This window comes from Merops nubicus, unplaced genomic scaffold (assembly GCF_000691845.1).
Source record: "Merops nubicus isolate BGI_N331 unplaced genomic scaffold, ASM69184v1 scaffold11533, whole genome shotgun sequence".
Classification (NCBI taxonomy): Eukaryota; Metazoa; Chordata; class Aves; order Coraciiformes; family Meropidae; genus Merops; species Merops nubicus.
In genome coordinates this window covers 36,727-48,605 of record NW_008596920.1, presented here as the reverse complement: position 1 = coordinate 48,605, position 11,879 = coordinate 36,727, and the positions used below count along the sequence as shown (strand labels likewise).

The 11,879-nt window shown below is 36.7% G+C and overlaps 1 protein-coding gene across 1 annotated transcript in view; it reads right to left on the bottom strand.

Annotated features, from left to right (window-relative positions):
- Positions 1-813: 813 nt before the first annotated feature.
- The window catches only part of LOC103769349 (calcium-binding mitochondrial carrier protein Aralar1), a 47,786-nt gene continuing 36,720 nt past the window's right edge, over positions 814-11,879 (bottom strand). Inside the window, exons 13-17 of the mRNA XM_008936538.1 lie at positions 6,847-6,987; positions 4,708-4,846; positions 2,242-2,400; positions 1,973-2,063; positions 814-1,424 (exon numbers count right to left, since the gene is read on the bottom strand). Of these exons, the coding sequence (XP_008934786.1) occupies positions 1,235-1,424; positions 1,973-2,063; positions 2,242-2,400; positions 4,708-4,846; positions 6,847-6,987 (720 nt within the window). The 3' untranslated portion in view covers positions 814-1,234. The remainder of the gene's footprint in view (positions 1,425-1,972; positions 2,064-2,241; positions 2,401-4,707; positions 4,847-6,846; positions 6,988-11,879) is intronic.

Genomic DNA, 11,879 nt, shown 5'->3' with positions numbered 1-11,879 from the left:
CATAAAACTAAAGATGGGAGGTTGTTATACTTCAGTAAGCAAGGCTGGAAACCCTCTTCTGTCTGTATGGGTAGCAGAACCACTTTTCCTCTAGGACTGTAGAAATCTAGACTCCCCTATTTCCTCTCACATTTTTGAGTTCAAAAATTACACCAGATAAACTTTGGGCAGACATTAAGTGAGCAATAGTTCAAGCTTTTCCTTTCTCCTCTCCTTTTACTTAGCATTCCATTCAACTGGAAGTCTAAACAGGTTTGCATATAACAAGAATATAAAAATAAGGTGGTGTGTTTGTTTGTTTGTTTTTTTTCCCCAGAATAACCTAATATTTCAATAGTAAACCAATCTGGAAAAAGAGTGCTTTTTTTTTTTTCTTTATAAAAAAGTTTTCAATTCTAGGAAAACAGCACTCTTGAGTAATAAAACCTGTAAAAATTGAGTATTGCATTGAGAATTCATTGTTTTAAATATGCTACCATAGAGGTAAGATCTATTACACATTTACTAGTACCATGTATTTTGAGGGAATTCCTTGTTACAAAGTTGTGCTGCAAAATAAAATACTGCATGTGCTCATTTAATAATCACTGTGTTCTTTTACACCTACAGCAGAAGTATTAACATGCTGTGTGCTGGCTTGTAACTAGCAGTGAAATTCACTCCTTCAGAGGCTGTGTCCTGAACTGTACATTCATTAAATGGGTGTATCTGATCTTTACATTCTAATCTGTGATCCATAATCTGTGGGGGAAAAAAAAAAATTTGCACTGGACAGCTTTTCTAGAAATAGAAGGAAGTGAAGGGACTTAAGTGTTTTGGAATATTTTATTGTCACGATTGTTAACAAAACACCTTCAAAACATTCTGTACATTTCAAACTATTTTGAACTGCACTACCCATTTATATAAATGTACGTATATAGATGCCATGATGTCTCTGTACAAAGATGTACAATATGTACAGTAACATTAAACGCAAGCTGTGCAAGGCAAAGTCTAGGCTACAGATTCATGCCACTGGTTAAAACAAGGCACAGAACCACAGCTTCAATCAGTTCCTTGTGTGCAAATAAACAAATAAATGCAGGTATGTGTTAATATTAGAAAGAAGTAATTAGATTGGCAAACTCAGTTCAGCTAGAACAACATGCAGCTGACTGGAAAAAACACAGTACTACTGTTGTGAATTTTTTCCACTGCATCGCTTTGTTAGGCTGAAACATCTGTTCAGGATTCAGCTGCTACTTTTTGGTTGAGCTGAGGTGATGCCAGAAGATCGAAACTTTGGAAGATATAAACCAAATTTATTTTCTATACCAGCAAATGTAGCTGTAGCAAGTCTGTATCCACCTATGTGCTCAGGGTTAGCAGAAGGAAGATCGGAAATAGGAGTTTTTGGGGTAGGTTCTGATCCAGAAGGTTTGCTGTTTGAAGAAATAAAAAAAAAAAAAAAGCCTTTCCTTTATTTAAAGTGTTTTCTTAAGCCTGAATAACTTCACAAAATTTAGACTAAATACTTAAGGCTTTTGTCTGAGGATGGAAGACTGTTAAAGCTGACCTTAATTAATTCATTTCTACAGTCAAGTAAAGTTGAGTTCAGACCACTACTTAACAGGAAATCAAGGCCAAAAAGTTGTTTTTTTTTTTTTTTTTTTACTGATAGATTCGTAAGTTCTTTTAACTTTTGGTGACATCTGCAAAATGGACAAAATATCTTGCTATAATAAAAATACAAATTTTCTGTATTTGTATTAAAATAAATATGAAATGGCTCTTTATCTCCGTGTCTGTTTAGAAGTAGCATGCAGGTTTCTCTCAGGTCTATTAAGGGGCAGGGGGGGAGTTTTTGCAGGTCCTCAAAGTCACCAAGTTTAAGTGGTCCCATGCATGAAAACTTTGTTTGTTGTTTTGTTTCTTTTTTTCAACTTGGCAGGGTTTTTCATGCAAGCTAAAAAGCAAGTATTTGACTTACAGGCCTCCAAAATCGACATATAACCATCTCTGCAGAAGTTCGTAAGTGACCAGAGTAACACCAAACTGGGGTGAAGATCTGAACACACGAGCTGTTAAATATTACAAAGAAAATAATTTCTCAGGAGAGAAGCTTAATATTTTTAGCAAGATGTTACATTTTTCAGAATTGGACCTTGTAAACACTTGTAAATAGTTCGAGTCCTTAACAAAGGAAGTGCTAATGTGCAGATTCGGAGTCAGCCCTAACATTCAGAGTGCATTTCTCACCTCCAGCTCCCTTCCAAAAAGCTGAAGGGCCTTCTTCCCTTAGAATCTTTCTAAAGCAGTCAATAACTCCACTGTATGTTGTCTGACCAGCGCGAGCTGCCACTTGCAGTCTTGTCTTGATGACATCAGCAGGGGTTACCAAAGAAGCAGCAGGCACACCTTTTAGAGGAAAACCACATTTAATTTGCACACAGAATCTTGTAAAAGATAAAACGCTTCTAACTGAAAAATACAACTGCAAACTTTAGTATTTTTTGCAAGGCTTAGACATTACTAAAAATGCAAGTTCTTACACTTGATGCTAATATAAACTTGTGCTTGGTATAATTGATTTTAGTTTCTTCTAAATTTAAAGGCTATATATCACAGATAGTAATGAAAATAATAACTTGGCAATTCTCTCAATATCTAATAGTCTATCATTAATGCTAGTTTCAAAAAGATAAAAAGAGGCAACTTTTAAACTCACATATATGCTATATAAGAGATACCCATGACAAAAATCAGTTGTGCAACCTTTGCTGTATTTTCTAATATTCTACAGTGTATTTTGCAAATTACATAGATGATTGATTTAGGAACTTGAATCGTACACATCCATTTGTTAAAAGTGTTAATAAGAAAATGATTACTTAAAACACCTGTTCTACAGAAATAGGTCTGTACTGCTGTTTGTACTCTTCTGTAGGAGAATAGATGCTGCTTACTTCAATTGGCAAGCCATAAAAAGACTGAGGACAATAAGGGTGTTTTATTACAAGTCTGCTTAGTACCAGCAGCATGATATTAGTCAACAGTGATGGAAGAGCAAATCTCCACTTCCAAGGCACCACTCTCAGGTTTCTAGTCAAAGGAAAGGAGAACGTTTTAGGAAATATGCTCCACAGTATCTAACTGCGTTACCTGAGGTATTTCTGAATACTTCTGAATACTGTAAAAATGCCATCCTCCTTAAAAAGAGGAACCATCTTCTGACTTGGAATTTTGAATATTATTTTGACTTCCATTGAATTTTTACAATTGGTTAATATTAAGAATCTAACAGGTCCCTGTTTGGGTATGTGATCATAAACTAAAGTGTCGCTGTTCACTTCAGGAGGTTTTAAAGGAAAACAGAAGCAATGTAGTTAAGTACAAGCATGCACTTATAGCAACTATATGCAGATTCTCCTTTACAGGCAGGTAGGTTCAGAGTGTGTTCTTCCCTGCTGTGCATGCATAACAGGAATAGATAGAGCAACTGGGATTTTGAAACTAGCAATTCAGAAAGGCAGATTCCTGTACACGTCATAAAACTAGGCCTAGAAGATGTACACACACTTTTAATAAGGGTTTTTCATGTACTACAAGTGATCCAGAAACACTAATCAAACCAATAAAAAGAAGCTGTTAAGTTGGCAATCTAAAAACCAATGAGTCTTTAGATGAGACACAAATTAAATAATAATATTGATACATGCTTCTGTGAGTACAAGAAGCAAAATAATTTTCCATCTCTGGCAGCTCTGCATTGCTTGAGATTAAGCAGGGCTACAAATGTGTTGCTAGTTTCCTAGCTGGTCTCTCCCTTCCCTTCCCTCTGGCCCAAGAAACATACCAACAAAGTGCAGGTGTAACCAAGCTCTGTATCAAGTCCAGCATGAGGAAATGGCTCTTTTACACACAGATGGCTCATGGCTGGCATGTATATATAGTGATTCCTTACAACTGGAACAAGTATCAAAGCGTTTGTTCAGCCCGGTCTCTAAACTGCAGGGATTCCAACACTGAATTGTTTGTGACTGAGAGGCTGCAGGTAACTGGTTTTCATCCTAGTGATCTAATCCTTGGCAGGGCAGGATTTGGCCATCTGTATCTGCATTTTTTAATATCCCCCCACTACAGTTCCAACATCTAGCATTTTTATACCACTTGCCATTTAGTAAAAAACAACTTTTTAATCACAGCCATATATTCTCTTTATACCAAAAGTTTTTGAGAAGCCTTAAAATATTTTAGATTTCAGATCAGGTTACTTTAACTTAAGCTTCTCTACAAACTAATGCCCTATTTTTAGCACTTACATTTGAAAGTTTCTTCTCAGTTATTCAGGAATCCAAACTAGATAAGTAATTTTCTTCTTAGCTCTTATGATCTCTCATTTTATCTTCATCAAAGATTCAAATTAGCCTTCAACTCTGAGAGCACAGTAACAAGTAAAACCCCATTGAGACACACAGATCAAATTTGACTACAAGCTGCTGAGCTCCATTATGCTGTTTATCCACATTATGCAAATGTAATTAGCTCTCATCAAAATTACATCGCCTCCCACTAAGGATAACAGTGATCAAATTCAGATTAAATCAGATACAATGGTACAGTATCCTTCCTTTATATGGGGCTACTGAATGAATATTAAGTATTACTCACTAAAAGAAAAAAAAACAAAAACCAAAACGTCCATAAAGCATTCTGCAAAATTACCTGCAATGGCTCCAGCTAAAAGGAGATTAAGCCCTCCCACATGGCCATTTTCATCAGCAAGCATCAGTTTACTATGAGCATAAACAGGAAAGTAGATGGCAGAAAAGGGAATGTCTCTGAGGAAACATGCTTTGGCACCCTGTCACACAGAAAAGAGACACAATAAAAATAAATTTTGTAAATAAGGTTAAAATTGAAACATCCAGCAAGCAGCCTGAGCCCAAGAAGTACTCTTTTGACCTACTAGGTAAACAACACAGAAAATAAAATGTCTCAGGAAACAGAAGATGTAGAATTGAACTTGAAAAAAAGAATAAAGCACACCTAAAGTAAGTTTCCAGAAATGAGGAAGATTGAAGGTTCCTGTCTAATTTCTGTCAGCAGTATGTGACATCAATCCTGACATCAGCACCTAGGATGAATACCTTTTACATAGGATGTGTCCAAACACAATGAGGAATATGACCAAGGCTGTCCTTAGGTCTTGCTGACAACAACCCACACAGGAAGCATCAAGACAAGTCCTTGCATGCCATTTTTTCCACCAAACACAAAAGCACCACTAAAATCAGTGAGACCTGTAAGACCTCATGCTGATCTCCACCAATCATCATCTGGTCGACTGAAGAAGCTGCACTGGAAGGTCAGCAAAAAGAGGGAAACCAACGCAAAATGGGAGCTGTTTAGCAAGGGGAAGATACAGGAAGACAAAACTAGCAGCCTATGATAATACTGCAAGGAGTAGCTCCTTGTTTGTGGGCAGTATTAATGCCCACAAACTGGCATTAAAATGTTCCTTAACAGAATTTCACATGCTGTAAGAACAGTGGAATACTCATAATAAAACATAGCTAATATTCTGCTTTTAGTAACTTCAGCCATCAGTCTGTCATATACAAAAATAACTCTTTTCTGTATGGACCTCAAATAAGCCCTTATGTGTCAAAAAATCTTATTTGCATACCCTGAAAGTATGCATGTTACAAAAATTCCACTCCTTGCCTGAATACCCAACTGGTATACTCCAAACCAGCAGCCTCCACACAATGGACCGACCTGAGACCAGTCACCAAGGAATTCTATTAACAGACAGCACACATTACAAACCCTACACAGCACATGTGGCTTAGCAGAAGACCCGATAAAAGAAACACCTGTTCCTTCAATTATCTTCACACAGACACTTTATGCTCTAAAATTAGTTCTTGCAGTTACTCACAAACGCTAATGCAATTCTAAAGAACAGCAGAACTTTTAGTAAGCTCAATTAGCTACTGTAAACAGAAATGGTAATTTTCTCCCACATCCCAAACTATCTATGATCTTTTTCAGGTAATGGTCATGAATCTCATCTACCAAATTCAAAACAAAAACTGCCGCTTTAAAAGTGAATTTGCACATTTTTATAGTATTATTGCAGGTCTATGGACAAATAACGCAAAAAAATGTTTTGCAAGTGCACAGCTAATATAACTGCTGAATTTACGTATTACCCCTTGCACTGACAGAGACAGGAAGAAACACTCTTCCTTGTTTAAGAAAACTAATAGCTTCTGCTCCATTACATCTGATCTGTAATGATGGTAGCAAGTATACCTGCAGGGAAGGAATCTGTTCAACTGGCATTCTGCTGAAGTACAGTACAGTGTGGGCTTTTTTTGGTGGAATTTGTAATTGACAAATTCCACCACTTCTTAAAAATCTGAATTCTACTAAACTCCACTGCTGTTTCACTGCTGTCAAATTATAAAGACAAAGAGAATACTCTGCTGCAAAAATAACAATAGAGATAACAGAGAGTCAAAATAAACGTAAGAAAAACACATAGGGAAAGCTCAAGAAAATTCTTACAAAACCCCACCAAATGAAATTATCAGTGCCAGAAGCCAGCAGGTCTGCAATACAGGACTCCCTGTAGCTTGGCATAAAAGCCCAAAGGATAGAATGGGGAAGTATTTTTTCGTATCCCACTGCCATTAATATAGAAGTGGTTTTTCTTCAGTTTTCCACTGTGGGGCTGCCCTGCAGGAAGAGATTGGTTTCAAATTCAAAAGATGTCTTTGTTTTTAACAGGTTTTGTTTCAACAATGTAAAAGTTTAGCATAAAACAATGAAGCCACTCAAAACACAAATACGTACCTTGTAAAGGCCAAGAAGGCCTAAATCTTTTATAACAGAGAGGGCACTGACTCTGGGTCCTGTAGTAATTTCTCCTGCTACCTGCAACCGAATCTTTACAATCTCCAGAGGATTAGTGAAGATGACCTGGGAAGCTCCTGCCTGAAAACCCAAAGAAAAAGAAAGTAAATTACTTTACTAGAGCATGTGGGGACAGGCTGGCTTTTGCAAGGTGCTACTGAGTGCCTTCAATTTTCACTGCATTGGCTGACATTCTCATGTAAAAATATACAAGAAATATTTAATAAAGCACCCTTCTGGAAATGAAAAGCTCCAAATCAGAAACAATACAAACTCAAACATGGGTTTGTACAAAATAAGTTTTTACATTTATATGTTTCTAGTCCACATAGGTGGATTAATTCGGTTTGTCTCTGCTTTTCTCCTTGACGTTACTTTCTGGAAGTCATGGCTGTGTTTGAATGTCTAACAGATATTACATGAAATACTAAACTAAAATAATCATTAGACTTGTGTTATTAGAGTATCAAACATATATAAAGAAAAGCTTATGTTTACTCAGTAATAATCCAATCACCAACACACGTAGACATTATTTGCATTTAGTGGCGATGCTGTTTAAGAGGTAAATTTGCATTTAATGGTGTGGTTTTAAATTATTATAAAAGGTGTTTGGAGTTTTGTTCAGCAGCCTTTAATTGTCCTAAAGGGAAACCAAATACAAAATTTAAATAGGAGGAGTAACGTTTCAAAATATGATACTAGATAGAAACTAGATAGAAGTCATATCTTTCTCTGAGCTGAGCATGACCAATCTTACATACAGGAAATACTCTGTCAGCAGTGCTGAAGGACTGTCTTGCAAACTTCCTAGCAGTAGTGTTGCAGAGCTGCTTCAGATTCTGCCCTTTAACCAAAGACTTTCAAAGAACTGTTTCCAGTTTGAGAGATATTCAATCTGACAGTTCAGTTTCAGAAGCATGTAAATTTATTTAAAATGACATATTTTGATTTCTCCCCCATTTGCTGTAGGTAATACCATCCAATCCAGGAAAAGTGTGTGGGTCATGAAAAAACAGCTAAATTTTACCTTTTTTTTTTTCTTACTTTTTCCTTCTTCCTAAGCCATCTTTCTAATTTAAAAATTAAAACCACTTCCTTAAAATTTACGGCATATATATGGCACTTGAATACAGCCAACTTTAAAAAGCATTTCTTCCATAATCCAAAAGTTCCTCTTAATCCTGATCTATTCCTCCAACCCATCAAATTTTAGTAAAGGAAGAAGATGCAGAACATCTGCACTTAAAGCTTTTTCCACTTCTAAACTGCCCAGGAAGGGAACGCTCTCTGTGATGCTGGAGGTGTCTGTGTACCCTGGACAGCATGCACGGTGTTCTCTGCTAATTGATTCAGAGTTAACGAACGCTAATCCTTTCGGCCTATAGTATGATCTTCCTGTCTCCACCGGCAGGCACAGTAAACTTGAGATTATCCCTGAAGCACATCTTAGAAGTCAGTAACTTGAATTATTCTAGACTTGAGACAAAAGAGCATTGCAAACCTCAACAGCTCTTACTGAGAATAACCATGCACTTGGCAAGTGTCTACAGGATGGGGGATGTGAAGCATCAAAAGCTCCACTGACCAAGCATCTGATACATCACTGAACCTTTACTGAGCACACTGGCACCCTTTTATTGCAAGCCTTGTTTATTACTTCACTCAATATTGACATTTAAAATCATGTCTGTTATGGCTTCACTAGAGCACCTTGACCCAAACAGTGGGTCAACCCCCGATTTTGATTATTTCCACTGTCGTAGTGGCTGTCTTTAATACTTCCCACTCAAATAATCATTCTAGGTTGTTAATCTTTGTTTTATTCCCTCACTTCTTCACCTTTCTGAAAGAAACTCAAAGCCTACATTTTTATGGACATTTACTGTAACCATCAGGAAGATCACCAGAACTCCCAGACCAGCCAAACTGATCCCATCTTCTCTGTTCTTTGGAATTCCTATACTGTGTTTACTCAGTTACCTAAAACCAGTCATGGCCAAAGCCATTCTTCAGACTCTCTTTATTTATCTCACCGGTTCCTTCTCAGCTCATACACAACCATACATGCTAGACGAAATGGCTGTCCTGCTAGGCAAAGTTCCAATCTAAATAAAATTTACAAATTTCACATCTGACAAGTTCTGTTAAACAACAACCACTTTTTTTGTTCGTATCGCATTAAATGGAAAACCAGTTTCAAATTTTTATAATTTCCTTATATAATTTCAAAAATTATGCAGTATGTTCTTACTACATAATAAAATACACCACATAAAAAATTAAGGCAGCTTTAAATGTAGACACTAAGCTAGAAATTCACTCCTTCTATACAATTACTAGGTACCTGCCTATTAAATACGCATTCTTCGTTTACACATGTATGTGAAATTCCATTTTTTTATTTTTAATGTTCTAAATTACCACATCCTGCAGAGAAGCCAAAATAACTCTTCCTGTTTGCCTAACACCCACCACAGAAATACAAATAGCTCAATTCCTAAACATCTCTATTTTCTACCCTGAATTCAATCTTCCCGCAATTAACATTCTCCTCTCCTAGGTGCCTAGCTGCCTGCCTTTCTCTTAAATCAGCAACAGCCCTCTTGTGATACAGAAGTGAAGACTATAAACACAACACATTTAAATAATTTAGTAGCTATAATAATTATATATACAACGTTACAGATTGTATATAGTTAATACAGATTTATATATTATGACAATATTAAAATATTTAAAAACTTGATCGGGTCATCGAGCAAAACAGAATATAAGGAAAACCCTAATATATGCTTATATTATCAGTAAAAAAACATTTGGAAAGCTCTTTAATTATATTAACACTTTGAACATCAAGTATTTACAGTGTCATCAAACTTTTCAACAGGCTGCTTTCTGAAAAAAAAGCTGTAGCTCTCAAGTTATCCAGTTAAATACTCCCTATTAGCATATGTACTTCTATCCAAGTCTTGACTTTTCATGTTATACTTGAAGCTTGGCAAACTTTACTGCACAGCAGTGATTTGATTCACATGAAGAGGAGCACTGGATTATCTGGTGTTGCATGAATGTGTTAGGTCCTTAGACATGTCACAAGCACAGATAAGAAAAGCACTGAATTTAACACAGAATATGTAATACAAGAAAACTCACTTTTTCATTGTGCATTTTTTTAAATGAATGCAAGGGTTGTTCTTTGCTTGCTTGTTTTGTTTCACATAAATGGTTGCCTATCTATCTGAGGAAGAACATGTGAAGCAGAGAAGAGCGCTGCCTGGGGAGCAGCAGAACAGTACTCCCCAGAACAGGGTGCAGAGGAGAATGACACAACAGATCTCCAAATAAAAAGGAACCAGCAGTGTGCAGAGTTGCCATACAAATCTCTGTGCTTCTGTGCAAGTCACTGGCAATCATCGTCATTCTTTTTCAAAACAGCTTACTTCAGCTGTCAGCTATGTATGTTAAACACACATGCACATGTATATATACACAGAGGTATACATTGCTGTCCCTTAATTTCTTTTGGAGAAGGTGCACTACATCTAGATTTTCCTCCCATAAAAACCACCCTTCACACATAAATTACAACAGACACTTTAAAAAAGGTTGACAAATTTGTTTCTGAATGGAGGTTATTCATAAACATCAAAAATACCAGTAATAAAAGCTTCTACTTAACCTTAATGTCATGTAAAATAACTCTACAAGGAGCAAATAAAGGAACTAAATCTGACAGCAAAGGTTATGAGAGAAAAGATGTAGTTTGAGATTCCACAGCAAATGCCCCGTGACATGCCAAAGGCTGAAGGAAATACACAAATGACCCTGCAACATGAGACCTCTTGCCCTTTCCAATTCCACCCAAGAGGCATATGCTACAAAGGGGGAGAGGCCTGTTTCAAGCCCTTCCTTCCTTCCTTTTTGAAGCCACCACATCCTGACCTGCAACTATGTCCCATACAAGCAGCTAAAATAAGATGTTAGTGAAAACTCTAGTTTAAAAACATCAAAAGAACTTGCACTTTTTTCTCAAGGCAAATCTATCATTGTTTATGGACCTACAGTAAGCCACCTCTTTTACTAAAGAATAAATTTCTCTAACTTTAAATGTCTGTAGTCAAAATCAAGGTAAAGCAGTAATGTTTAATTCTGCTTCTAACTTTATCTGTTTAAAGCATATTAAAGGAAGCAGAATATTGTCAAGAGTTCGAAGAAAAGTATTGACAGCTATAATTCTGTGTTTTAGTGTTAATTTATTAAAAAATAAATATGTGACACATTCCTATTTGCCTGAGAAGCCTATATACATCTGTGTGTATGTACGTAAAAATACATACGAAAATTATTTTTACAAATATACCAAAATACTTAGACTAAATGTTACATGTAACATTTAAATATACGAGTTTTTAAATCAGTGGCAAATTTGGATTCCTATGTGTATGTAGGTGCAAACACACACACAACCCCCTTATTGTGAACAGATGCATTGCCTACACCTCCAAGATGGGTTCTTAGACCCTGTCTGGTACCCCACCTCCTCCTCCTCCTTGTAGCATGAATCACAAACATCTTTCTGACAAATCACAATTTATCCATTCAAAATGCTAAGCACCATGCATACTGCACTAATGGTAAGAATTTCGTTTTGTCCCATGTAACTCACAGGAATTAAAAATCAGAGCATCTTTGTCTACAGTAACAGTACTTATGAACCATTTACATAGCATTAGATGTCTACTTCAACACCACTTCCCAACTGAGGATGAAGAGTTGCCCTATGGCACCTTGCCCTTCACCACGTACTCACATGCGTCACGTGTGTAAGCTCCTTTGAGAGGCACAGTCCATATCAGGTACGCGCTCTCTGCTTCCCCAGCTGCTCTCAGGACACAGGAAAGCATTGCCGAAGCCTCACTCAGTCCCCCTGCAACTCAAAGCTAATGGCAGCTGAAAAGTCCAAAGGCAGG